This window comes from Pempheris klunzingeri, chromosome 7 (assembly GCF_042242105.1).
Source record: "Pempheris klunzingeri isolate RE-2024b chromosome 7, fPemKlu1.hap1, whole genome shotgun sequence".
Lineage (NCBI taxonomy): Eukaryota > Metazoa > Chordata > Actinopteri > Acropomatiformes > Pempheridae > Pempheris > Pempheris klunzingeri.
This window is the reverse complement of record NC_092018.1, coordinates 16,239,598-16,266,719: the sequence shown is the minus strand read 5'-3', so window position 1 is coordinate 16,266,719 and position 27,122 is coordinate 16,239,598. Positions and strand designations below refer to the sequence as shown.

The 27,122-nt window shown below is 43.3% G+C and overlaps 4 protein-coding genes across 8 annotated transcripts in view; 2 read left to right on the top strand and 2 right to left on the bottom strand.

The window, feature by feature from the left end:
- Nucleotides 1-1,563: 1,563 nt before the first annotated feature.
- On the top strand, nucleotides 1,564-5,290 carry lysmd3 (LysM, putative peptidoglycan-binding, domain containing 3). Its single transcript, XM_070833949.1, has 3 exons — nucleotides 1,564-1,655; nucleotides 2,997-3,278; nucleotides 3,852-5,290. Exons 2-3 carry the CDS (start codon nucleotides 3,012-3,014, stop codon nucleotides 4,542-4,544), a joined length of 960 nt encoding a protein of 319 aa, XP_070690050.1. The 5' UTR covers nucleotides 1,564-1,655; nucleotides 2,997-3,011; the 3' UTR covers nucleotides 4,545-5,290.
- Nucleotides 5,291-5,527: 237 nt separating this feature from the next.
- On the bottom strand, nucleotides 5,528-9,265 carry polr3g (polymerase (RNA) III (DNA directed) polypeptide G). 2 transcript variants are annotated; one of them, XM_070833953.1, is made up of 8 exons: nucleotides 9,199-9,265; nucleotides 8,188-8,319; nucleotides 7,142-7,271; nucleotides 6,574-6,639; nucleotides 6,423-6,482; nucleotides 6,255-6,319; nucleotides 5,943-6,065; nucleotides 5,528-5,830 (listed from the first exon to the last, which is right to left on the bottom strand). In XM_070833953.1, the coding sequence occupies exons 2-8, from the start codon at nucleotides 8,296-8,298 to the stop codon at nucleotides 5,741-5,743; spliced, it is 645 nt and encodes a 214-aa protein (XP_070690054.1). In that variant the 5' UTR covers nucleotides 8,299-8,319; nucleotides 9,199-9,265; the 3' UTR covers nucleotides 5,528-5,740. The 2 variants fall into 2 exon arrangements, with proteins under 2 accessions (XP_070690054.1, XP_070690052.1); XM_070833951.1 differs by lacking the exon at nucleotides 9,199-9,265 and adding an exon at nucleotides 8,493-8,743.
- On the top strand, nucleotides 8,938-12,080 carry mblac2 (metallo-beta-lactamase domain containing 2). The gene is made up of 3 exons (XM_070833950.1): nucleotides 8,938-9,480; nucleotides 10,638-10,852; nucleotides 11,308-12,080. The coding sequence occupies exons 1-3, from the start codon at nucleotides 9,039-9,041 to the stop codon at nucleotides 11,479-11,481; spliced, it is 831 nt and encodes a 276-aa protein (XP_070690051.1). The 5' UTR covers nucleotides 8,938-9,038; the 3' UTR covers nucleotides 11,482-12,080.
- Nucleotides 12,081-12,498: 418 nt separating this feature from the next.
- rtkna (rhotekin a) overlaps nucleotides 12,499-27,122 on the bottom strand; it is a 53,151-nt gene continuing 38,527 nt past the window's right edge. For 3 of the 4 annotated variants that reach the window (XM_070834391.1, XM_070834392.1, XM_070834393.1), the window contains exons 2-11: nucleotides 22,398-22,659; nucleotides 21,232-21,285; nucleotides 19,291-19,408; nucleotides 18,939-19,163; nucleotides 18,728-18,822; nucleotides 17,991-18,097; nucleotides 17,669-17,800; nucleotides 16,489-16,654; nucleotides 16,214-16,318; nucleotides 12,499-15,122 (exon numbers count right to left, since the gene is read on the bottom strand). In XM_070834391.1, coding sequence (XP_070690492.1) covers nucleotides 14,407-15,122; nucleotides 16,214-16,318; nucleotides 16,489-16,654; nucleotides 17,669-17,800; nucleotides 17,991-18,097; nucleotides 18,728-18,822; nucleotides 18,939-19,163; nucleotides 19,291-19,408; nucleotides 21,232-21,285; nucleotides 22,398-22,659 — 1,980 coding nt within the window. In that variant the 3' untranslated portion in view covers nucleotides 12,499-14,406. Of the gene's footprint in view, nucleotides 15,123-15,488; nucleotides 15,640-16,213; nucleotides 16,319-16,488; nucleotides 16,655-17,668; nucleotides 17,801-17,990; nucleotides 18,098-18,727; nucleotides 18,823-18,938; nucleotides 19,164-19,290; nucleotides 19,409-21,231; nucleotides 21,286-22,397; nucleotides 22,660-27,122 lie in introns of those variants that run through there. The other variant, XM_070834394.1, reaches the window with a different exon arrangement.

Genomic DNA, 27,122 nt, shown 5'->3' with positions numbered 1-27,122 from the left:
GTTTTCTTATAGTGTTATACAATATGTCTGCTTGAGCTGTCTGGCATAATTGATGAGGAGTATCGCTACTCATTTGTTTCCTTTATTCTCTGGACTATTAATCTACCACTGGCAGCAGCGCATGGACTCACCGATCATTACCGACTCACTTGCTGAAAAATAAATCTAAGACGCTCGCATTGTCCTCGTGACGGACCAACCATGTGTCACAAAGCGACATCATCCTGCACCCAAGTCTGTCTATGAGACCGTCCGGCAAAGTTTGGCTGGTCGACACACATCAGCGCTGTTGCATAAAATAGATAACATGGAGAAGCACCTGCGAGGAGAGACGTACACAAGATAAATCCAACTTACCTGACACCTTGCTCGGCCTCTCTGCCCGAGATAAATTACTATAATTCATCTACCGCTGAGGATAACATCGATGAAGTGCTCCCAGGGTCTTCAGCTCCTTCTCTTCTCAAACAGCAGCCAGCAACAGCATCCTTCTCTGTAGTGTTTAATAAAAACCTGCTGAATTCGCTCGTTGCTTCGGCGGCGTTGGGTCCCCGGTGAACAACATGGGATGAAGCGCGTTTGTCATCTAACGGGACTGAGAAATAACAAGAGACGGAGCGGCTCCCCGGTCAGCTCGGGACCTTCTCCTCCTCCTCCTCCTCCTCTTCTTCCTCTCTTCACACACTGCTCCGGGCTCCTGCAGCCACGTGAGAGCTCCTGCTACTGTACACAAACGACCCACTGCTCCGACACAAAGATTAGTTTGCAGCTACTAGGAGACTCCGGCTCGTCCCCCGGTCGCTGCCTTAATGAGACAAGATGTGTTAATCCCATTTGTCTCCTCAGGGTGCTCGGTGTGGTGGTGGACAGCTCCACCCTGTGAGCCCAGGAGGCATAGGTGCTCTCCCCCTCTGTTGCTGACACTGCGCATAAACTTTGCACATTTGTACTTCATCCTAAGTGACTTTAAATCTGGTAAAATAATGTAACTAGCCGAAACATCCTTACTCATGTTGTGTCCTGCTGGTTTTCTCTAAATGTCACTAAATATCACTCTCACAAGTGTCTCTCTAAATATGTCCTAAGATCATTTTTCAGAGAGGCAACGCTACATGAATACAGTTTTGATTAGGCTTTGATTTTTACTCTGACGAACTAACGAGCTAAAGTAAATGTATCTAGCTACGGCTATTGAAGTTTGTTATTTAAGCTAGGCTATTTAAGCTAGTTAAGTTTGCCCTACATGACTAGCTACCCTATTTAAACCCTACAAATTATCCTGTTTTCTACTGACTTTTAACATTCAACAGGTAAACATTTGGCCAGCGCGGACACGAATAAAGTTGTCTGAATAAAAGTATCCCGATATTAACTTTAGTCCAAAGGTAATTGAATTATTGTCAGGTCCCGGAGAGCCGGGATGCTAGCATCTATTAACTTTTAGCGCCATCTCGCGTTTAAAAGTGAGACCTTCGTTGGCGGCGTCGGTGTCAACGTCATTACGTAAACATTCTGTTGACGTGGCGTGAGCGGTAGCGACTCAACGGTAGCTAGCAGGTAACGCTAGGTAAATAACCAAAGGCAAGGTGAGACCGAAGACAATCCTGTGGGAGTATGGATCAGGTCAACTGATTGATCGATGTTCAGCCTTTCAGGTGAAGTGAGATACTGTTGGCTTCCTTCAAATATATAATTCATCAACTGTGACCACTCACTAATAGAAATGTACTAACGTTGTTAGCCACACAACATAGGTGGAAGCTAAGCTAGCATTAGCCTAGCTTGTGCAGATAGGTGTTCGGTCTAGGTGTGGACGTGCACTGTACATCATACTCATAGCCATACATCACCAATGTGACAGTTAAGCAAAGCTACCGATTTCGCGAATTAAACATGCGTGTTTCCAAAGTTACGTAGGTACTTGTGGACAACGATATCGACTGGACGTCTGTGGTGTTAAGAGAACTTAGCATGAGCCAAGATGTTTTATAGCTAACTGCCTAATTAAAAGTATGGTAGCTCAGTTAATTAATCATTATAGCCAACAGGAACTTGTTCAGTTAAATAGTATGATAGCCAACAGCGACTCTTTGTAAATCTAGCCAGTTAATCACACCGTTGCACGTTTAATAACAGTTGGTGTGCTTATGTTTAACACTTTAGCTGCTGCTAACTTGGCTAACATTTCCTGACGTTGGTGAGGGATTTGGCATTTGGTTTAAAGTAGTAAACTAGAGGGAAATCTGCCTTTCCGTGGATACAGTAGGTTATAGTTGTGATAAGGGAATACGGGATAGGTGACAAGATGCCACATTAGCTGGTGATGTTGCCATGGCGAAGCAGAAATGTTACATAAGCAGAGGACCTTGACATCTGGAGGATTGCATGTACTGCCTGTAACGTCACTTATCATCCTGGAAGAGGCACAATCTTATCTAGTTTACTTGTAACTTGAATGTCCAGAACTGCCACAGAGATGGACTGAAGTTCGTGTTTCAGTAGGCTGTGCAACGTGAGAAATGTGTTATTAGTGGAAGTGAATTTCACTTCCTGCACCTGGTAATTGCAGGTTTCAGAGAAATAAAGTGCATACGTAGTGTTGAATGGTGTCATACAGAAAATGAAAATGAAAGCTGGCTTATGTGAATAAGCCAGCTTTCATTTTCATTCAATCTTTCTGTATTTGTATAGTTTGACAAGATTTGCCTGCATGTATGGCCAAATTTGTGATACCTCATTTGTCAGTTTCCTGTTGCACATAATTGCTTATACGCTTTGCAAGTAGTGGCCATATTTTCTAGGATAGTCCTTCCTTATTTGAGGCTATATAGCTTGTTAAATCAGCACTTAGTAAGAGCCACTGAATCAGCTTATTAGTTCAAACATGTTTTCTACTTTATCTTCCATCAGAGTAAAGAATACCTTGCTGGTATTCCCAAAGAACATGCTGTACAAGTTCAGGATGTGGTACTCACGCTTATCTTTGCTCTTCTTAGCATAGTGACGAAAAAATGTCCAGTAGAAGCCAGCACTATGGGTTCCAGTCAGCCACCATGGTGCAGCCTGCCAATGGCGGTCATGCCTATCTGTTTGGAAACAATGGCTCAGAGAATGACCTGTCAGAAGAGGACGGAGAGAGCTACGAGCTGCGGCCACGTGGCAAAGAGAGGCTGCGGAGGAGCACCTCCAGAGAGAGGATGGAGGACATAATCTACCTGACAAGAGATATCCAGGAGGGTGACACCCTGAACAGCATTGCCCTGCAGTACCATTGCTCAGTACGTCTGTGTTTGTTTGTTTGTTTGTATGTCTGTCTGTCTCTCTTCTCCTTGGAGAGTACCCACTCAACTTTCCTTATTGTTGAAATAAACCATCTTCTTCCTTATTTTATATTATGCATACACAAACATTCTTGGCACTTTACACAGTTCAGGATGCAGCCAACACTTGTTTTTTGTTGTCCATGTGGGCAGGAAAACCCCATTATTGTAGCTTTAAATGCAGTCAAGAATATAAGGAGCACAAAATAGAATTCATTCTCACAATAATATGTTTTCCCAAATAGTATACACAACAATTTTCTCACTCATGAAAGCATACAATATGGGCACGCTAATTTAAATGTCTGTAAATTACTTTAATAGCTCCTTAATAACACAGTAATATATAGATTAGTAATTTTAGCATCAAGTGTTGTAATTTCCTGTATTTGGATTGTTATTTACAGCATTCTCCATTCCTCCAGCAGTTTAGTAGTTGACCCAGAATATTCAGATGACGGTAAATGTAAAATAGCTGTTTGTGTCTCTAAGCCTCTTAGCTAATTCATCTTTCTCGTGTGTACTTTCCAGGTGGCTGATATAAAGCGTGCCAACAACTTCTTGACAGAGCAGGACTTCTTTGCCCTGCGGTCAGTCAAGATTCCCGTGAGGCGCTTTAGCGTTCTCACTGAAACTCACAGCACTGGACCTCTACAATCTGCCTCCCCCTCAGGTACCAGGCGCCTGCTCCAGATCTCTTCTGTTACCTCTCTGCCCTCTGAGTCCTCCACAGACTCTTCTTCTTCCACTGACAGTGTGGAAGGATTCCTCCTGGAGAAGGACAAGGACATTGAGCGGCTGGTGAAATCCACAGGTCCGTCTCGGAGCAGCCTGAATGAGGTTGTGTCCTCATTAACTCTACAGCAACAGCAGCCACTAGAAGTTGAGTATAAACCAGCGCAGAGAAAGGACCCTTATTATGGGGCAGACTGGGGCATGAGATGGTGGACGGCTGTGGCCATCATGCTGGTTGTTGGCATTATCACACCTGTGTTTTATCTGCTATACTATGAGGTTCTCATGAAAGCTGATGTCAGCCATCATGGCATTCCCACGGAAGCTCATGGCGACATTTCTCATGGACATGGCAATAGTTTTGGGCCTCCTGTTGGAGAAGGCACTCGCGTAGTGACTGGACAACATGCTGAAAATGAGGTTAATCAAGATTCACAGGGAGCCAGAGTGGACAAAGCAGGAGAACGTGAAGGGCATGAGAAAACATAACAAGGGATTATAACAAAAAAATAAATGTTGCTAACTCAGAGATCTAATAAAGCTGGGAGGATGTTCCCATTCTTGACTAGTTTTTATAGATTTATACGTCAATGCAATTTATCGGGCTGGAACAGTCACTTTATAGTGCAAACGGTAATTTTATAGGGTTAAGAGACTGGCAATAAGGGTGTGACCACAGTCATTCCTTGTCTGCCCATTTATATTTCTATGCTTTACAGGAAGGAGTATAAATGGGCCAAAAATAACAAATGTAATGCTTGAGTGAACTTTTTAAAAATGGATTCATCTGTTCATGAGAAGATAAAAAAGGGTGATGTTTTTGTTACATGCACTGCACCAAGAATGCAGTCTATGCTGCGGCATTCTCAGTACGCTGTAAACTGTGTGCAAAGAGTCCATAAACAAACTTGGACAGACAGCAACACTGACACGTTTCTGTTTATTCAGTGATGGATCAGTGGCCACACCCTGAGAGAATCATTAATTCTGTGGATTTGGTTTTAAAGCGGTTGGTCCAAGTGTAATATTTTCTTGCCATGTTAGGAATAGTTTATTTTCTAACACTATTTGTTTGAAAAGTATGATTGCTGCCTTTTGTTTAATAGAGAATTAATTTATTTCAAGACTATTGCGCATTCGTTTTTACATACACTATCAGTATTGGGAGTTACCAGATAAATTATGTTTCTCAATTTCCATGAAAGTTGCTTGAATTTTTCTTTCCTTTAGCTTACCAGGGGGGACCTGCATTTTCTTTTTCATTAAACAAAAACAAACAAAGAGCATGGTGAGGTAAATGGGAAATGCACACTATTCCCACAATGACTCATACTTGTAATTATGTGAAATTTTAGACTTTGTTATATAGCCCTTTTATTTTATCACTGTGTTCACTTGATACTTCATGAAAAAGCATTTCATGTTGTTGAGAGTATGTGCCTTTCAACCTGTGGAAATGTGTGCCACAGGCTGGAAAATAAATATCTATTTTGAATAAATTATTGCCAGTGTGCACATAGTTTGGCATTTCTTATTTACAGATGTCTTCAAGGAAAGCTTGTCTCTCAAGATCAAAACAAAGTAAAATAATATCCCCAACTTATTTACAACATGTAACCAACAAAAGCAATTATATTACAGGAGTGTTTACTTCGGCAGTGCACACTTGCTTGAGTCACACTGTCTCAATATGTTGCTTCACCATCCATATTGTCATCACTGCCTCCCCCAAAGTCTTCACCGTTGTCAAAATAGCTGTCAATGTAGTCGTTTTCCTACAGAGAAACAAAGGGAATTTGGATTCAGTTAACTCTGCATCTTATGCCAACTACATTTAGTTCAACACATTTATCACTAAAGATTGCAGGTTATCATTTGTAATCTAACCTCTTCAATATCCTCTTCATCATATTCTTCCTCTTCAATTTCTTCGTCGCCCTCATTTCCTGGTTTCTTTTCGGTCTCGTCGTCTGATTTTTCAGGATCCTTGTCGTCTTTCTTTGACAGTTCCTGAAATATTGACATGAAGATTAAATTACTTTTGCCCTAAGTATTTCATCATGAGCACATGTACATCCTGAGCTCGCATCCTGTAAATACTGTGCCAAATCTGATGCCTTTATAAATGGGTATTTGATAAATCACATCTAGGGAAAACCAACAGTTGAACACAGGACAAACAAGTGAAGAAAAGCTCACATCTAATTTGCTCAGCATTTCCTCGGTTTCTTTGCGTGATAACTTCACAGTTTTCTTCTTTGTGCCTGTTTGGATTTAAGCATTATGTCTTTAGTCATAGAACATAATGTACTCACAATATACATAATGTTAAATCCATTATGCATGCATGTATGTATGTATTTATACCTGGTTTAGCACGAGGTTTCTTCTTCTGGGGCATCAATTCTTTTGGGAAAAGGTTCCAGTCTAAAATATGATAAATTAAAAACAATATGTCCATTATTTTCCATTTTGCTCTCAGTTTGCTCTAATCACAGAGATGATGTTATGCAAGTACCTGGAGTCCAGTCCTCATCCTCCATCTGGCGTAGCTTCAGGTATCTCTCCGTGTATTTCTCCACTTCTGTTCCATGTAAACAAGAGAAAATTGTGCTTCATTTCACTCTTACGTCACACTCAGCGGTTTAGCACAACCATGAGTAACAACAAAAACCACTGGGTGCTACATCTGATTCTTAGCCACAGCGGTAAACCAACATTTGAACCATTCTGACTATAAAATTATGACCTAAACTATGCATCTGACAACAATAAAGGACAAGACATTCTGGAAAAAAAACAAATCTAGTACTTGTTGTGGATATATTTAGCTCATCGCTGAACAAGGTACTCTAAAGGCCCCATCAGGCCCGACCACAGAAATCATATTAAAACCGTCAGATGAGGCAGCACCTGTAACTCAATATTCTGCCATAAACCTGCCTCCTTCTCCTTTTCCCAGATAAGACCCTAATTAAATGTCTCAGTTCCTAAGTGCTGCATTATCTTCCCTCACGGCAGCAAATTGTCTTGCCAAAGCATTTCTATCAGACTTCAGTTTTCTAATGCACTCCTCTCGTCCTCACCTGCTTTATTGGAGTGAGCCTTGATGTTGTGTGGTAGCCGTTGCATCGTTCCCCTCATCTCCTGTTTCAAGGCCAGCATGTAGTCCTCGTCTTCACCAGCCTTCAGCGGCACTGGCTTGAAGTCTGTGTTCTGGAGGAGGTTGGAGATACTAAGAATCGAGTATAATTGCTGTGTTCTAGTGTTGCCTCCGATTTTTTCCTCAACAGATTACATTCAGTCAAATACTGTACCAAACTGCACCAAACCGATCCTTTGCTAAGGACAATTAAAATGCAGCCGAATCCAGATTCCAACATTTAAAAAATAAACAAACATTATGTTATTCTATATTTTATTACACACGCACACACAAAATGGACACTGAACATCCTGAAACGATGTCCTTTGTTTGTGGTAAACTGTTTGGGAATGTGAACCACCAAATTGTAATGTCATGGTTGGACTCTGGGCCTATGTGCAAAATATATTCAAGCTGTCATGAGTTGTTTGTGAGCGTAATGTACTTGAAGGACACTTGACTGCAAGAGGATGCGTTCACAATGCACAGAAGATATGAGGAAGAGGAGTCTATTGGCTTCATGATGCAGAAAATAACAGAAGCATCCTCAAGCAGCTCGGAGTTAGTTGCAAGAGGATGTTCAAGGAGGAGCCACTTAATGGGACACTACTTATAAACAAGTGCAGGTCCTTAACATGTTGATGTGTACGTTAACTACTATACTTTATTCACATGAGGCTGAGAACACTTCTGTACGTTAAGTACTGGTACTTTAACTACATGAAACTATTCTGAACTAGTATTATTTTACCCTTTCATACATCAGCGTTTTCTTTATACAAATCTGCTTTTCAAATTTCATGCAAATTCACCTGATCTGTCTCTGATCTGTCAACAAATACTGGTGCAGTTAGATGTTTGAATTCCTTTCTCCGTGAAATGATGTGCCATGTGCCAACAGTTTGATGGCTTATAGATGAATTAGATATACTGCAGTGGGATCTCTGCATTTGTGAGTGTGTGTGTGTGTGTGTGCTCGGTACTTACTGGAAACAGCGGACTGGGCCCCACCCTGGCGTCTGGCATGCTGCCCCTGCCGATGCCCAGAGCTTCAATGTTGAAGGTGAAGGCAGCCACTCCACGACCCTTGCCTGCCATGGCTGCGAGCCTCCAGTGTACCTGCAGCACAGAGTCCACATGTCTCTGGTCAGCCTCACTGTCAGACACGTGTACACACACAACTACTTAATGTGCCACAGCTTTCATCGCCTTTGCCTACTATGCAGCGTTGGTCAACATTGAAATACTACACCAGAGACTCAACAACACATACGGCAAGTTGTAATACTCACTATGTGACTGCTAGTAAATTTCTCCTAGTGTGGAGAGAATCCTAAAAGTCTGTGTTTTTCAGGGCTATTCAGCGGCATTTAGCCTTTACTAAGTCTCCATGTTTTTACTTTTCGAGTTTACTTGTCACACATTCAGCGGCTCGGTTTTATCTGTTGTTCGGCACGTAAACTAACTCCTGAAATCACTCAATTTAGACGTCAAACAATGCAGATTGGTACGGCTTTGCTAACACCGGCGTGGACACCTCTGCTCTCCACTACACTCAACAGGAAATGTGGCTTTAAGACGCCCCGCCCAGTTGTGAAGTATGAGGAGGCGTGGCCTAATTCCAGCCAATAGCAGCGCGCTTTAGGCTGTCGTCACTCGTCTTTTTGTCCAATCAGCACGCTCTCTTCCTGCAAGGGTGTGTCGGCGGCCACCATCACATTAACCTCAATGAAAACACATCACCTCTAGCTAGAAGGCTAGTTAACACCTCTCCGCTGCTAAATCCCCTGACAGCACGACACCCGCAGCAGGTTACTTCGACAAGTGCATGAACTGGGATGTCTGCAGCCGACTGGTACGCTCACAAATCGCTCGGAGACGGACTCTTCTGGATCCAGGAGCGATTCTACCAGTCAGACAACCGGGCCAACATCTGGCTGCTCCGCGGCTCACACCAGGACGTGGTGATAGACACTGGTCTGGGCTTGAGGAGCTTACCTGACTACATAGACGGCAAGGGGCTGCTGGGCAAAGACCCGCAAAGGAAGAACCCGCTGCTGGCCATCGCCACCCACGCCCACTTCGACCACTCGGGCGGTCTGCATCAGTTCCAACAGGTGGGCGTCCACAGCGCCGAGGTCGATGCCCTGGCCAACGGAGACAACTTCGAGACGGTCACCTGGCTCAGCGACAGGGAGATAGTCGAGGCTCCCAGTCCAGGATGGAGGGCAAGGCACTACAAAGTCAAGGCTGTGCAGCCCACACACATACTGCAGGAGGGTAGGTAGGAGGCGCAGCCTTGCAGATGTGATTTGTTGTCGTAGGAGAGATGATCTATGATCAAAGGCCAGATCGTAACGTCTAATTGCATTTGCATCATGGTCGATACCATGAGATAACATTTAACCCTGTAACGCCCGGACTCAGTAGCTATAGTTTTCACATTATGCTTTATACAGAATCTTCTCTATACCCACAGGAGGATCTCACAATGAATTTGCATTAAAGCAGTTATGGCATGCTAAATGCATCAACATACACACATAGCCTACACATATAAAGGCATGTGTTGTAGACACAGTGGAAAGGTACAACACTAGGAGTGTTGTGCAAATACAGATGTCTTATGTCTTATTACATAACATGAGATACCTGCAAAGAATGCAGAGAGAGGTCAGCTCTCAAGGCCCGACCCTAAGCAAACTGTTCTGATACTTTGTGAGACGATATGAGAAGAAGAAATCTTTTTTTTGTCGGTAGCCACCATGCTCATTCTTCATCTGTATTTGCAGAGTTGCTCTATTTTAAGCCAGCATGCTGCTGACTTTGGGTTTTGTTACTTCAAAAGACAGAAAAAGAGAGAGAATGCAGAGACGGGTGATGTAAAGCATCCCATGGAGTATTAATAACCTCACACCACTGATTCAGCCATCACCCACGGTGCTGTCAGCAGATACACACCAGATCACTCACATTCTGCGATTAGAATTTTTCCATTAATTTCATGGTAGTTGTTGCACAAAGGATGTTACGTTTGGGATGAGCAGCTATGTTTTTGTTGGAGTTTGGACCAAAACTTTACCTGATGCAATTTCTGCACCGTCAGTCAATGCACTGACTTGTTCTGCTGTGTCAGAGCCACTGCTGCAGTGCAGATGGAATATCTTATTGCTTGGTGTGTCAGTTTCACCCTCCTGTCCCACGGTGTGACTGTGCATACCTGATCTGGACCAAATCAATTATAGACTGACTGTCCTAGGCTCCGTACATCATGGTGATATGAGGTGACAAGTGGAAAACACCAATATAACCCTGGCTTGATTCCAGCCTGATAAATGATGAGGAACGTAAGGATTTAGTTTGGATGTGAGACAAGGAATGGGATGTATATGGACTTGAATTTTTCAGTTATATCTGTCCTTCTCGCTCCTGTCTAGGTGATGTCATCAACCTGGGTGACAGACAGCTGACGGTGCTCCACATGCCCGGCCACTCTCGAGGGAGCATCTGCCTCCATGACCGTGACAATAAGTTGCTGTTCAGCGGAGATGTGGTGTATGATGGCGCCATGATTGACTGGCTGCCCTACAGCCGCGTCAGTGACTACATCAGCAGCTGTGAGCGCCTGGTGGGGCTGGTGGACAGCGAACAGGTAACACTCAAACACACCACAGGGTGGCCTCACCAGTCCAGCTCATAGTTCCACTATCTTGATGTCATTGATGCACAAGGTATCCAATCCCAGCATCTAAAAAATATTGTTTTTATATTGAAAATGTCTCACTCTTGTGTATTTATATTAAATGTACATCTTAGGTGCTGAGCTGACTTTTATTCTCTCTGTGGAAATGTGATTGTACAGTTTTTCAAGAAACTTTATGTGAAGAATTGAATAGATAATTAACATTAAAAGATATATCAGAATTATTTTTAAGCTGTACGTCATAATCATCCTTGAACCAGAGCTATATACCATGTAATGATACAGATTGGTCCCCAGAGAAATTATGCTTTATGCGTTTGCCACAATTGATGATTTAGGAATTAATGTACCATGTACTTCACATCATTTTAAAGTGATTAACAACGGGCACATTCATTAAACAGGTCGACCAAGTCCTCCCAGGACACTACAACACCTTTGGGGCGAAGCGGCTACACCGGATTGCATCCACATATATCAACAGAGCTGGAACGTGCCCTGCAAAGTTCTCCACATTTGCCTGGAGTACTCTGGCTGGGGTGGCGCTGCGGGCATCTAATCCACGGAGTGCCTGCTAATGAGAGAGGATCATGGGGCTGGAGGAAGCACAAGTGCACACAGAAAAATGTTTAAATATGGAGGACACAAAGGTGGGCAAGGAAGGGAGACAGTCCTCATTTATCTGTGACTTGATGTAACATTTTAATTTTCTTATGTAATCCAACAGAAATCTTGTAATTGCCAAACTTTGAGTAAAATTCCCCTATTGGGTTACATAAGTTAATAATCAGCATCATATGAAGCATATAATATAAACTATTTATCAGTGTGATTATGTTCTATACCGATGAATATGTATTTGTTTGATTGAATATGATTATATGTACGTTTTTATACTTTAACCAGTTGTGACGTTACAATAGCACAACAATGGTACAGTTCTGCACTGCAAACAGAAAGCAGGGAGTCTTAGGTTCTCCCTTGAGGCATTTGAAAGCGTCAGTATGGCCATAGTATTTCTCTATGCATTTGACAATGCTCAGTGAAGACTCAGTGTCGACTACCTCCTATGTTTGTAACAGTGCTTTGTACTATTGACAGATCCTAGGCTTTGCTATTGAAACACTGACAATAAAGCCTGTTCTGCTTGCCTTTCTTGGTGTTTCTGCAAGACAGACATATGTAGTTTCAATATGGAATTTCATTTTCGGTTGTTCACATAAGATGGGGTCTCCTGTGGGATTTGTTGCTCGAGGGAGAGAACAGCATTTGATAGAATATGATCCATCACATGCTCAAAGTCCAAAGTACTTTCCTGATGTAACAGAAAGTTCTCCCACTGCTGGAAAAGGTGCATATGATGAAAAAATGTCCCTCTGGACCTACCTTTGTAGTTTCCTATACAGAATTTAAATACAGTGTGGTATTGACCTGTTAACACTCATATATTCTGTTCCACAATATTATTTTACATAAAGAATCTATTCATACACCATCAAAATCTAAGATTCGCAGTTGGGAATAATGAATTCAAAAGATTGTATTTCAAGTAGACAAAATGATGTGGCTATGTCAAGTAACAGAGTCAGTTGTGAATTGATAAAACATTTATTTTAATTAATGTTATATTATTTAAACATGAGCTTTCCACATTTCTCATTTTATTGTTGCCTTCCACGACGGCATACATGCAGAACACAAAGCCTGCTAACACGGGAAACTCTTGCAAGGTTATAACATTCAATGTTATCTGTTCGGAACAGTTAAAGATCTGCACATCATCTGTTAACATTATGATAATCATGTATCAATATAGCTTCGTTCATAACAAAATCAATAATGTAACAAAAGACAAAGAGAGGAGGTTTATTTGTTAACTTATAAAAATTAATTTACAGTAGCAAATGCTTGTTTTCTAAACATTTGACAGTTTTTAATTCTTAGTAAAAATGGTTGCCCGAGTTCTGAACCCCAAGAGGGAAATTGTTACCTGTAAGTTAAACCACAGTAAACAACAAATACAGAGAAGAAGAGGCTTTACAGCACTGAAAGAGACACAGATTTGCTTATGAGATTTGTTTTCACATGGACGCCATCGGGCAGATGATTCTGCTCTGCTAAGAGGGTCTAAATGAATAACTTATATGATTTATGAAAAAAACAAATGGCAGTGTAAACTATCATTACTCTTACTATCATGACCTAATGGTTGACTGGGGTTTCATGTAAGAGCTCATGCAAGTTTCTTAAAAAGTTGCCTAGAATATAGTCACCATTAAATAATTTCTAAGAGAAGTTTCTGTGTTGCATAATATTTCATGGATGTTTCACATTTTATTGGAAATTCCAAAATTCAGGAACCACTATTTACTTAATGGAATCCCATAATACTGCAATGAGGCAGGGTAGCAGAATTATAAGTATGGCTTGGGTTTTTCAATAACACTGAAGCTTTGGCTAATTTCAGTTTATTCTAGGCTTTGTTCTATGTATGTGAGGATCTATCACCCTATCATTTCTGATGACAACCTGTCGATAGTGTGCAGATAAATGTGAAAAATTAAGACCAGAGCACAGATTTTCACCCTGAAGAGATCACAGTAATAACCAGTACAGTAAGTATGAGCACTTGCATAAAATTAAGCTTCACCAGTTCACCAGATTCATCACTGAAATGATCTCAAGTAGTTCAACATTTTAACTGTAATTAAAATCATGCATAAAACCCAAAATGGTGCATAGTAATTTTTAGGAGAGCCACAAAGATCATCTGTTGTATGAATAATTACATACGTACACTGAAGTAGATCACAGTACAGACAACAGACATCAAGCCTTCCCTCCACACAGTTTCAAACATTTGAAAACTCTTGACTGATTCTGTCTTACGTTTATCTTACTTGTTCTTGTTGCCACATGCTCACTGGCTTTCATAGCATAAACACCGCAAACCTTTATTCATAAAATAGAAAACATCCAGTCAAAATACTGCTAGTGCATTTATAGAGATGACCTTGAAACAATGTTTGAGTGGCCAGGATGGCTGATGCAGGGGACAGAACAAAACCTTTTGTAGTTTCAGAATTAGGGACAGTGGACAGACAGTAAGCCAAGTGACGTGTAGTGTAACATTTGAGACCTTAGCTCTTAGCATCCCCCCCCCCCCCAAGCAGCATGACCATAATTTGTCAAAGCAAGCAGAGTACCTCCCATTTAGTTTTGGACCATCTTCAAAATTGCAACCCAGCAAAGTGCAGAGTTGCCTGCAGTGATTGTCACCTGTCTTTTGTGTTAGAAGACATTCCAGTTTGCCCCAGGAGGGTCTTCCATGATCCATCCTCCACCAGGAGGCAGGCTAGAGGCAGCTTATCCTCCTCAGGGCTATGCATGTGGCCTAGCAGATTGCCTGAGGTTGGTTCACATATGTTAAGCCAGTTAAACCATGGTTTAATGAGCACTATTGCCTTTAGGCCAACTTAAAATGTCTGTTGGGCAGGACGAGTTCACACCTGACTTTGGAGCCAGTTACGAGGATCAAGTCTGGCCCGAAGGTTCCTGAGGCTGCGTCGGGCCGGGGAGGGCCTTGAGAAGGGGGCTCCCTCAGATGACTCGGGGCTGTGGCTGCCCTCACTGTTGCTGGAGCTGTTGCTGGAGGTGGAGCTGGAGCAGGAGAGCGTGGTCTGTGTGCTGCGCTGTGAGCAAGGTGAACGAGAGGAGATGGGGAGTGGGGCGAGCAGCGAGGAGGGAGGAGGCTGGCAGGAGCACTGGAAGGTCTCTCCCCTTCCGTACCCCCTCCCTCGGAGGGTGCTGAGCTTCGCATCCAGCGACAGAGTGCGTGGCCTTAGGCGGGAGGGGGACGATGACAAGAGAGAGAAGTTTGAAGAAGGCTCGGGCCAGCCATGGTGCTGAGAGCAGGGACTGGTGCTGCAGTGGCTGTCGCTGTCTGAGGTCAGGCTTGCGTCTGAGGACAGCAGACCCAGCTGTGGGCAGCGGTGAGGGCTCACAGGGCTCCTGGGCAGTCGATGAGGGGTGCTGGGGCTGTGGCCAGAGAGGCGAGAAGTACAGGGACGGGGGCGGCCAGCGCTTTTGGGGTTGCTCTCCTCAAAGACAGACATCCAGGTGGGAGAGGTGCCCAGCTGGCTGCGGAGCTCCAGCTCCTGCATCCTCCGAGCCAGGATGTCTGACACAGTGCTGCTGAGGTCGTCAGATGACTCAATAACTGCGGGACAGATGCAGCAATACTCATCATTACACTGCTGTATACTGCTCTGAAACCTGAAGAAGGTTCAAAGGATAGTAACAGACTTGTATAACTGGTTTGGTTTGATTTAAATGTTGTTTCTAACTATCTTTTTATTCCAGAGGCATTTTATTTTTGGGGGACTTTAATCCCCATACTTCCAGTGAGATCAAAATATATATGCAGCTGTTGAAATGTTATGCACTGTAATGCACTGCACAGTTTTGCATAATAATAAGGGAACGTTTGCACTCTAATGTTTTTCAACACTCTAATGTTTTTCAACACTCTAATGTTTTCTCACAGCCAGATGAGGCTGATCCTGGATTTGCAGTCAATCCTGACCTGCAACATTTACCACAACAAAATGCGTACGGAGCCCTACTCCTGTTACTTCACCTGTCGTTGTAATAGGACGAGAGCAGAGCACGAATCTCAGCAGACACAGCGTTATCCTGCAGCAGAAGACCCTCACAGGAGGGTGTAGCAAGAGGGGCTGCCAGGGGGGTTAGCAACACCGAGAGGGAATAGAGAGACGGGGTGGAGTGGATAGGAGGTGTGCGACAGGTGGCGTGACAGAAATCGATGAGGGTCGATGTGTGTTTGTTACGGAAGTGAATAGTGAGGCGTGATGAGAAAACAAAAGAGATTTGTTCAAAGAAAAAGATAATTCACCCATTATAGAATTAATGTTGAAAGTTGATGAAAAATGTGGCATCCATCATGAATAATGTATGAGGAGAGGAAATGATAAAGAAGGACAAAAGAGACAAAGCCGAGGAGAGATGGATTCAGGACACACAAGGAAAATTGACAAGGACAAAGAGGGACAGAAAAACAAAGAAAGACAGAAAGTGAGTCAGCGAGTCAGAGATAAGACCAAGTCTATCTAGAGTACAGAGAAGTAAAGCAGAGTGTGAGTTTGAGATATCGGAGAGGAAAATTTAATTGTGACAGCATCTCTCATGCACGTGGACCCGAGGAATTAAAGCTACACGCAGTCACATGCAATTCAGGCACAGTGCTTTCTTTCCATATGCACAGTGATAGAATCAGGGAGACCGTCTTACCCATTTCATGATAGAGCGAGCCCTGTTTTGGTGTGACAGGAGCCGGTTTCCTTGGCGATGGCAGTTCAATTTTCATTAAGTCATCGCAGCACTGCTTCCACTGGCCTGTATGTTGGAGACACACTATCACTTTCAATGCACCAAGCAGCACGTACTGAATATACAACAGTAAGTGTCCTTGAAATTGAGCCCTTTGAGCATCTGTGGTAATGTAGTGACTGTGTGTAGTGGGTGCATATCACACAAACACGTGTTTCAACATAGCAACTACTTACTCATGTCATAGAAATGTTGCCAAAAGGCCTCCATCCACCGGTGTGTGTCCTCACGGCTGTCTGTGGTCAGTGTGTGTGTGACCTCCTCACCTCCGTACTGGTTACTGATACAAATATTCTGAACTTTGCTGTGAGGGTCTTTCTCTGACGCACGTATTCTGGTCTCCTGTAGCACAGGAGCGACAAAGAAAACAATCATCTACCACAAAATGACTACAATCAGGAATGAATGCCAGCACTCCTGAATGAACAAAATTATGTGCTGCAACAAGTGATCATTACGACAATTGTAATTGTGTGTCCCCACTGAAAATAAGCCCTCAGTAATAAAGCCACTAATTAGTCCTCTTCCAAACCATTTCCCTTCAGCAATTATCCAACAAAAGGTGCAGACTCCCAATTCCCACCTCCGTGTTCTACTCCAAATGTCTCGGCCGGTTAATGACCACTAGATGGCAGGGTTGTTCCATTCATCCATTCACCACACAGAACTCCCTCCTCCTTTCCCTTTAGGAGAGCCAGACAACTGACAAACAACAAGATCGTACAGACCTGATCTGATCTAACTGACTTGGCGTTAGGACCGCTGTGAGCTCAGGGTCGGAGGCTACAAAAGGCTGAATGAGTCACTATGGAAGGAATGAGGAGCTCCACAGGCAGCAACTCTCAGACACAGACACAGGAAATAAGATGATCAAGAACCTGACTGGCTGCCTGACTGTCGGTGCCTGAAAAAAGAGAAATATGACTCCTGATTGAATGGAGCTGCCCGCTTTGTCTTAATGCTTTTGAAGATACAGAGCAGATTTACTTTTGAAATCGTGAAAATATTTTATCCAGACATTCCTGCTCTTTTTTAACCTTGCGGAACATTTACACGGTTACACCTGAAAGCTGAGCAACAGAAGCACTGCTCCACTGGGGCAAGTGAGAGCTAAGTGCATCACCCAAGGACACCTAAATAGTAGTTACTAACGGAAGAGCTCATTTCTTATTTACTTTTTTTGGCTCAGAGTCTAACAGTTGGCTTGAGATTCAAACTGGCAGCGATCCACGATCCCAGTTCTTTACCATGCAGCACCTTAGGCATTACCAAAAACAACACAACTGTATGGGCTTTAGAGATGAAGTGTTTTATTACACTCCAGTTTCTCTATTTTTATGTGATTCTCTCACTGACCTTGTTGATGGCAATGGTGAAAGCTGGCTCAACGTTAGCTTCTGCATCTTCTTGCCGGTGGTAGCAGGAAAGGCTTGTTCCTTTTAGAACGGAGTACACTTTTGTCCAACTCTGAGGGTCACCTCCCAGTTGCTACAAGGTATAGAAAAAGATCAGTTAAGTGTGGAGTAAAAGACGGGGAAAGAAGCACAAAGATGGCAACATGAGAAGGAGAGGAGCCGAGTGGAGGAGAAAAGGATAGAAATAAACCAGGACAAAAGCCAAAAAGGAATAGAGAGGAATAGTCCCCCTGTAACTGCTGCACATACATCTGCCAACTTACCTTAACTTTCAAACATCCACTCATCATCTGTTGGGTCATACAGTGGGGCTGAGCTGCGAGGCGGCAACACATACTGCCATAGAGGGGCAGCCAATACGAACACTCCTCTGCAGGGAGACAGAGATGGATGGGCAAAAATAAACACAATTGATAAATAAGAATATTTCCACATGACATTCACACGTATACACACAAACATGCATAGCCGTTCGCATCCACACACACACACACACACACACACACACACACACACACTTCTTCCATATGACGTACCCGTCTCCTTCAACACACAAAACGAGGCACAGGGGTGTAAAAGACTGGCAGCTGGAGGGAGTGTCATGAAGTGCAGCAATGAAACTTTACAGCAGGCTGAAGGGCCAATGAATAAAACACTAGGGGCCTGTCTGTCTGAGGTCTGGGCCCTTGTTAGCCCACATCATTACAGCTTTACACAGCAGTCACCTCACAAGCACAGCCTTTATTACTGTGACCTTGACAATGGCTGTCTGTCAGAGAACATAGGAGGACAGAGAGGAAAGGGAAGGAGGAGCAGGAGGAGGAGGGGCGAGGAGGAGAGAAGATGCAAATACATTTGGTTTATAGGAAATTAATAGAATGCAGGGAGAGGAAGTGAGACAGTGACGAGTGAGAGAGGGGCAAAAACAGACAGATGGCTGATTTGGGAGAGAAAAGAGAAAGATGGGGGAGGAGACAGACTGATGAAGGATGCCACTCACCGTTGCCTGAGATGGTGAGGTCATGTGTGCGAAAGCTGTCCTGGACGTGCGACAGTGACAGGGTGGTATGAGCTAAGAGGTGGTACTTAGGGCCCCTGTCAACACACAGGAGAGGGGATAGAAATTCATTGTGTGTGTAAATTCATGGTTACCTGTGCTCTCTGAAATAATTTTTTTATGTAAACTAGCTAACATTTTCAACTAAACTTACGGTACAGAGGGAACTGGCAGCAGAAGAGGAGCTGCCCCTCCGTTGCTAACAGGACTGCACGGCCCAGGCTCCATGGCTGCCCGGAGCTTCTTCCCAGCTGATCGCCCGAGTGAGGAGCTCAGTTTACTGGCTAGTTTCCTTGGCGTGCTCCCTGCTGAGTAGTCGTCCTCCGAGCAGCAGCTATACAGCTCAACACGTAGCTCAAAGCCCGGGCTGGCTTCATTACTGCAGAAGGACACACACATGACCAACACGACCATATCAGTGTTGCTCACAGGCTGGATGTCTTTTTCTTTTTGGGAGCGTTACAGTTTATGTGGGTGTTTGGTTATAGGGCAGAGAGATGACTTACAATACGATAGTGTTGTCAAAGCAAATATCGGTGAGTGTGCGGTCCACTATCACCATGTCTGTGTCGAAGATCTCTCCTCCCAGCTGCAGCAGGCAGAACACTGCACACCGATGAAGCTCTGCAAAGAACAAAGGGGAAAGGCAGAATAATGGAAAAAAAAAAAAAATCAGTCCACATTCATGAGACATCGCAACAGCTTTCATTCTATCACTTGAAAACTAATTTCTGGCTTCAAAACAGCATCGCCTCCAACCTCCAAGATGTAGGTAACAAAGTGCTGAGGCCACAGGCTAGAGAGGGAATACGATAACCTGAGTAGTTAAAGTTTGAACAAAGATCAGCTTCCACTTGGCTGACCAGCACTTCTACTGCTGTTAATTTCGCTTCAGCAATCTCAGCGGCCAACTGTGCTAAGAATTCCTACGCAGCGTCATTAGCTGTTTCGTGGTTGAAACTGAAGCACAACGGTCTTTAATGTTGCAGCAGCCAACGAGAGCTGAGTAACAATAACTTTTTCCTTCTATACATATTGTGAAGGAACTATCTCAGGGAAAGAAAAGAAACTGTAACAGTCTTTTTGGGAATGCTTTACTCTGATTGTGGGTAATTAGGCAAATCTTAGTACTGAAACACAACAGCATCATATCCACAATAACAGTGAGAAATGCGTGTACTAAATAGTACCTTGGTTGTCTTTGTTGTAATATAAACAGCGTGGCAACAATCTTTTCCTCCATTATGTGTTTTTCATCATCTTCTACTACATGAGCACATTCTATCATTCCGCTACTTCTCATTAAAATTCAAGGTTACAATTGAAAAGGGTGAGAGAAGTGGTCTGCTCCTACTATGTGCTTCACTGTGTTCGGCACATTGACGCTTAATATTCAGACTTATTATCCCAAGTATGAGCTCAACACTCAAACACTTGAAATGTGATTGGACATGTGGGAGAGGAACATGTTTCACTCCTCCTTGCCTCCTGGGCTCAGTTTATGTCTCTGTGTGGTTAATGACCTTGACTAACAGCCTCATTAAGCTTTGTTAAGAGTCTACTACCTGTCTCTTGAGTTCATTTATATGCACAGGTCATGCAGATTAATTCCATTCAAGCTGCCACGGGAGAGAATGAGCATTGAGGCTGTTATAATGACTGCACATGGGTTAACCCACATTGACACTATCAAGAGGAGATGGGACAGCAAATAGGCCATATAGAGATTACCTTTGTTATATGTTAGTGCACCATTGAATTCTGAAATGCCATAAAAACATACGTCTTGGTTCATGGTAATATTCCACAGGTAAAAGACTTTGGGAGTTCTTTAAATGCACAACAGTTGTCATTTGTTTTCATTATTGGTTGGGGAGTATTCTCTGCCCTACTAATAATGACCTAGTTCAGTGCCTGTGTGCTGCTGCTTCTCAAAGCCAAGAGGCAAAGCCAGCAGGACTGAACAGTGGGTCACATTGTGCTGCCAGGAGTTTCTCACATCGAAAAAAAATCCATTCCTGTAAAATACAGAGATATCTGGTAAAGCTGCAACAGATTGTAATGATCAGCTCCAGCCAGGCACTGTGCGATGGACCCAGCATAGAGTAGAAAGAATGTCATTCTGTGCGGTCTGTTTGCACGGCTCCGTGGCTTAGCATATTTCTTAAACGTGAAACTAAAACTCCACATTAGTATCAAGCTAAAGATAAAAGATGATTTCTGTTCTTTAGCCCTGAGCAAACTTAGTCACGAGCAATCCCACACTCACCCCTGTGATTACACAACGCTTTCACACACATTCAGCATATTTGAATTAGCCATTTCATAACTGTGCGAAGTCACACACCACTTTCCTTAGAAGCAAATCATTAATAAATCCTCCAGGCATGAATCATTAATAACCCATCAATGAATTTCTTCACACGCATTAAGAGGTGGCTCCTCACCTCCTTTGTTCTTGAAGTACTCTGTGTCTTTCCACATGAGAGGGATCCGAAGATCTGTAATGACAACAGACAGGGGATTAGACCACAAAAATGTTAATCAGCCTTACTGTCTTACTGATATGTGTGTATCTGTATGTGTGTTCCCCTACTCATGCTGCTTTCAGTCACTGGCTAAAGTATCCAAAACTAATTACTGACTCTGTGTGTGTGTGTGTGTGTGTGTGTGTGTGTGTGTGTAGCATGCTCTCCAGCTGGGTACCAGACATGCAGCAGTGCCCTCTCCACCTACAAACACACACACACATGCTCCCATTCTCACATCTCATTAATATTTATTTTTATCTTCTCATTATATTCTAAAAACAAAACTTGAGACCATCTTGCAAGGGGATCACACCAGCCACGACACCGAAGTGTTCGGTCTGGTGCAATGGAACACATGACACGAGAGAGTTAGTTTATTTATTTGTTTCTTTCTTTATGTACTTTTATGCATATCCATCTGGGCATGGATAGGGACATCCCAGTAAAGGTTTAACGCGCCTTTTCCTTTACTAATATTTTTCTATTTATTAAGGATGCAGTGGTTGCTGCTATTGCTGCACAATATTTCGCAAGTAAGGGCAGACTATGAAAGATGCATCATGTTAGCTGCTGTTTTTAGTTACCTAGACTGCGCTGGATTAATGGACAGGAATGACAGGAATGAGTGAGGAGACCTGTGGCCTCTTCCCTACTTCCTACCCCCCTACTTTCAGTGTTCTTGGTCAGACTACACCCATCTACGAACTTATCTCAACGAGGCGGACACCTGTAAAGTTTCATGACTGTGTCTTGCACTGCTGTGACACTATCACATTGAAAAGAATCAAACACACAGACTCACTAGTGGTCTAGTCTTGGTCCCTGGTGTTTAAGTGCATCTACGATAGACAGAATAGCTCCACACTCATTTACTGCAATGGGCAGCACCGTGCAAGCCACCATGTTCACCTCAGTCACTAGAATAATGATTCTATTCTGTTCTGTTCTTGCTTGGTCCATTTCACAAATTCCTTTTAAATTCCCCATAAAATTCTGCCTCTAATCTAATATTTCCACTTATCTCCTTTTCATAGATACAGATGTCTCCTACAAAACACACATTCAGACAAAGATTTACTTACCTGAAATGGCCACTTTTCCTTTGCACGGGAGCCTGTCGTCCATCGGCCCCGCATCCGACGACCTGCGTGTGACCTTCTGCATGACCTGCGCCTCCTTCATCCTCTGCAGCTCCGACATGTACGCCATGATACGAGTGCTACAGGTCTGCAGGCTCTTGGCCGCCTCCAACGCCTGGTCTCTCTGGGAGCATGCGGCCAGCAGCTTGCAGGCCCCGTCACGCATCCGGATCTCATGGTCGATCTTCTTTTGGATGTCGCTGTCCTGCAAGGTCAAGGGATGGTGGAGGGGGAGAAGGGAAAGAAGAGAGAGTGTAAGGGAAATGAGGCTTAGTTGACGGTTAACAACACATTTGAAAGAATCTTGTCTCTGACACATGGAGGAATTGCATGAAGTAGATAACAAGCATGACTTCTCTAACAGATAATAATAAAAAGAAAAGTACTTTGGGAGAAATTAGGGAGAGAAGAAAATTAAAAAAGACAGTACAAGAGTGTGTAAGTCAGCAGTGGAGTTGTGAGCAGTGAGGTGTGTCTCTGAAAGCACTCAGGAGTCTGTTCAGTGGTGTGTGTATCTGTGTGTAGGAATGGTGGCATGGACAAAATTCAAACACATGATCTTTTACCCTGTTACCGACGAGCCAACCCCCCACTGAGCACACCCGTAGATGCTAAATCATTTAGTGCAGACTTATTCACTACACACACACACACAGAGGGAGCAGCACATCTCAAGTGAGAGAATAAAGTATGAAGCTGTCAAACATAGCAGGCCAAATGAGAGACCCCAGACACACAAATGTAGACACACACACACACACACTTCAGAAGGCAGTTTGATGAAAAGGACAGTGGCTAGAAATCTCTCTGAAGGGAAGAGAAAAAAATTAAATAATATTAAGCAAAATTTGACCTTCCTTTCGTGGGGCATGAAAGCCATCCTGCCTGTGATTAGAAAGACTCTGCACACACGCACACACACACACACACACTGTGGACACGAGCGCACTCACACTCCCAAACCCAAACACATGAAGACCGTAAAGGTTCCTTTATCCTAAACTGTCTCTGGTGATGCTGCCCAGAGTTTAAACAAACCTCTAAGCCCCTCTTCACTCTGTCAGCGCGATAAAAATAACATATGCATGAACCTAAAACAGAATTCAGTGAGGGAACGAACTAACATGCGAGGTGGGAGCAAAGAGGGAGCACAAAGGGATCTCAGAATCAAACAAAAGACCAAGAAAAAGCCGAAACCGAGCTGACCTTGAGTGTCAGCGCTCTTTTTCAAGCTCAAAGCACCTTTGAATCATTGCACCAGCACATCCACTGCTTCGATCCAGGAAATATTGATCTGTAAGGTCTTTAAAGAACTGGTTGAAAAAGTTATAGGAATACATTATTTTGTGTTTGATATGAACAAATAAACAAATGAAGTGCAACTGCAGACTGCTGCAGTATGTGAATGTGTGTGCGCTCCTCTTCAGTGTCACATTAAGCAGCACACAAATAATCTCTAATGCTCCCTTTGCCCTTCTTCTCCCACCCCTCTCTCTGCCTGATACATGCACCTTCCCCTCCCCTACTTCCCCGCCTGATTCTTATGAATTTTTTATTCTTTTGATTTAAGCGTTTATACTTTCCCTGCTCATTTTCTTCCGCCTTCTCTCACACTCCATCCGTTCCACTTCACTGTCCTCAATCGGCTTTTCTTTCTTCTCCTCCACACCCCGTTTCTCCTTTCTACCTGCCTCTTAGCATGGGATCCCACGCTTTGTTCAACAGAGGCGCAGTGGGAGGAGAATGAATGCGGTTTGGACACAAAAGTCCACATTTGGACACAGATTTGTGCTCGGCTGCAGTGCACTTCAAAATGAGGTTTCTGATCAACCGCTGTATTTGAAAAAGTAACTGTGCTTTTTGGGACATAACCGCACTGCCTCTGCATGGCGGTCAAAGCCATGCTAACTAGCTGTAAATCACACAAGACCCAACTACTCTGTCTCTAAAGCAAACCACCGAAACATTAAAAGACTGTAATAGTTTGACATGCATTACTGTCCAACAACATGGTAGGACATTAAAAAGGTATGTAGGCGATTACCACAGTGAGGAATTATCAGATAAAAAGAGAGCATGGAGGAGTGTATTGACGCTGATGAAGATAATGATCAGTCTAGAGTCATGTAAAATCTGGACCGTGGATGTTGAACACAATGTAGCTACACAAATAAGCCTGTCATTAAACAAACACTTCCACCGACTGAAAAGCAATTACAGTTCTCTTGACTGCCAAAGAAAGGAGACCAAATTACCACAACAGTATAAACACAGATATCAGATAACGACTGGGTGTCTGCAAGGTACAAGTGGAGAATACCAGTGTTTATTTATGAGTGTTGAGAAGTTGATTGAATTAGTTTTGTTTCACCCAATGTCTGTTTTCTGAGAGAATGTAACTGAGAATGGGAGAAAAACAGGAGGAAAACACACATCCAGTGAATTCTCATTAAACTAACTGGAGCCTTAAAAGAGAGTAAGAGAATAACACATGCATATGTCCTAGATCACCAATATTACAATAATGAGCACAAGGTTTGAAACTACTGTGCCAAGCAAACATGAAAAAAATATAGTCTTTATAGTCTACTTCTTTAATACAAACATCCTACTTCCAGGGAAGACAGACAAGATTTAGTGTTGACACAATGATGATCAATAAATCAATCGCCAAGTCACCAAATAACTATTTGTAGGAAACAGCATCTCAAATGTCAAGATCTGCCATTTTTCCTCTCTTTCCCATCATTGTAAATTGACTTTGGACAAGTCTGAATCCGTCACTCCGACAAATATCCATCAAGCTTTTTGAAATGGAACACAATGTTTTTGGCCTTTCAGCCTTTAATCGGTTTGTTGAAAAAAAAAAGATGATATATTTTTCTATCAGAATAGAACAATTGTAAGTGATAGACATAAAAAAGAACGGGAAAAAATAAACTTGAACCAAGAATAAAGTGAGAAATGAGAGAAAGCCAAGCTGTCCAAATGTCCTTGATAGTGGTGGCTCCACAAACCATCCTCCATGCACCGCTGAGCCGGAGGCTAGCCAACCAGCTCTGAAGGAATGTACACACACATACACACATGGTACACACACAAACAGCGAGTAAAGGAGCTGTCACCACAGTCCAGTTCTATGCAGTGGGTATTAGACTGACCCGCTAGGAGGGGTCCTGTATTTATAGCCGCTAAATTAACAGGCTTCTCCTTCTGGGGATCTCAGAATAGAGGACGAGCAGCCTAGATCTACCTCTAATCCACACGTCTGGCTGCATGTCTGTATGTCTGGCTAACAACAGTAAAACAAACTGACACAACTGACACAGACGGGGAAGTAAGAGATAAACACACCAAACAACACAGGCTTATACACATGCATCAGTAAGCAGGACAAATATCCTCTTTATAATCTTTCACAAATGCTCACAGACACGCATAAATAAAACCTTACAAACAAACACGCTGTCACAGTGATTCTCCCACACAGTGTCTTCAGAGTGGCAGGTGTTAGACCAGTGGGCACTGCCAGAGAGGCTGCCTTCCTGTGACGGTGGCAGCGTGGACAGAAGCCAGACTGAGGGTGAAGCAAGGGTGGTTGGGCAACAGGGATGCAGTGCATGTTGGGTTTCAAGCGGCAACACAGAGGGAGGTGAGCCTGTCAAAGAAAACAAAGGGGGACTTGAGGAAGGGAGCAGAGAGGGAGTGAGGGAGAGAGGAAAAGGAGATACGGGCTGACAGGGCGAAAGGTGGAGTGTGAGGGGCAGTCGAGAAAAAAACAAAAGAGATAAGACAGAGAAGTGCAAGTGGGAGAAAAAAAAAGAGAAAGTGAAAAGAGAAAAGTGCAGAATGTCAAGAGGGGATAAGGAGGGAGGACGAAAAGCAAGAGGGAGGCAGATCTAGGTGCTGGACGTGAAAGAGAACACGGATGGTGGAGAAAAAAAAGGGGGCCAGCATCTAGGAAATGAGGAGCAGTGGGCTCTATATGAGCAAAGCTGCTGCCGAGGCAATGAAGCATAAAGCCCTGTAAATGAGCAGGCGTGAAAATAATTGGCAGAGATGGTGTCTTTGTCTGAGAGGAAAGAAACTGAGGACATATGGAGACAAGTGTGTCTCTCCAACACTTGGCAGTTGCACTAATCACTTAAGACAGAAAACTTCATAATTACTTGTTGGCAATCAACTTTGAGAGAGAGTTATGACAGGATTTACATGAACGGAGTACTTCTGCATACTGTACCAGGACTGTTACGTCACACTCTAACCAGGAAGTTTTTCCCACTAAATCACTAAGATGGTGGAGGGTCAATATTAAGGCTGATGGTTCAATCTGTGTCTTTGAGAAGGATGTGAGTAAAACACCAATAGCAAAACAATATTAATTTCAAACGACAACATATGCTGGAAGCATCCCTGTATGTCTCACACAGCATATGCATAATGCCAATAGGGACCATTCAGCAGGTCATTTGATGCCTCAGTAGATACCAGATGGTCACTTCCTCTATCACCTCTCTGTCCCCGTCTGGCACCGTGTGTTGATCCTCACTTGTGTGTCTTTGGGTGTGATCTCAGAGACACCAACACAAACCCCTACACAAACATGCATGCTGGTTGGGGATTTGACGCGGCTGCAGATGGTGTGTAATGGTTTGTTTACGATGTGTT

Bases quoted from the DNA above. Each gene is read 5' to 3' on its own strand.
- lysmd3 (XM_070833949.1), top strand. From the start codon at position 3,012: ATGTCCAGTAGAAGCCAGCACTATGGGTTCCAGTCAGCCACCATGGTG. The intron at 3,279-3,851 runs GTACGTCTGTGT...TGTACTTTCCAG, and splicing joins CCCTGCAGTACCATTGCTCA to GTGGCTGATATAAAGCGTGC.
- mblac2 (XM_070833950.1), top strand. From the start codon at position 9,039: ATGTCTGCAGCCGACTGGTACGCTCACAAATCGCTCGGAGACGGACTC. The intron at 9,481-10,637 runs GTAGGTAGGAGG...GCTCCTGTCTAG, and splicing joins CACACACATACTGCAGGAGG to GTGATGTCATCAACCTGGGT. The intron at 10,853-11,307 runs GTAACACTCAAA...TTCATTAAACAG, and splicing joins GGCTGGTGGACAGCGAACAG to GTCGACCAAGTCCTCCCAGG.
- polr3g (XM_070833953.1), bottom strand. From the start codon at position 8,298: ATGGCAGGCAAGGGTCGTGGAGTGGCTGCCTTCACCTTCAACATTGAA. The intron at 6,483-6,573 runs GTACTTGCATAA...ATCATATTTTAG, and splicing joins GGATGAGGACTGGACTCCAG to ACTGGAACCTTTTCCCAAAA. The intron at 6,320-6,422 runs GTATAAATACAT...AAATCCAAACAG, and splicing joins GAAACCTCGTGCTAAACCAG to GCACAAAGAAGAAAACTGTG.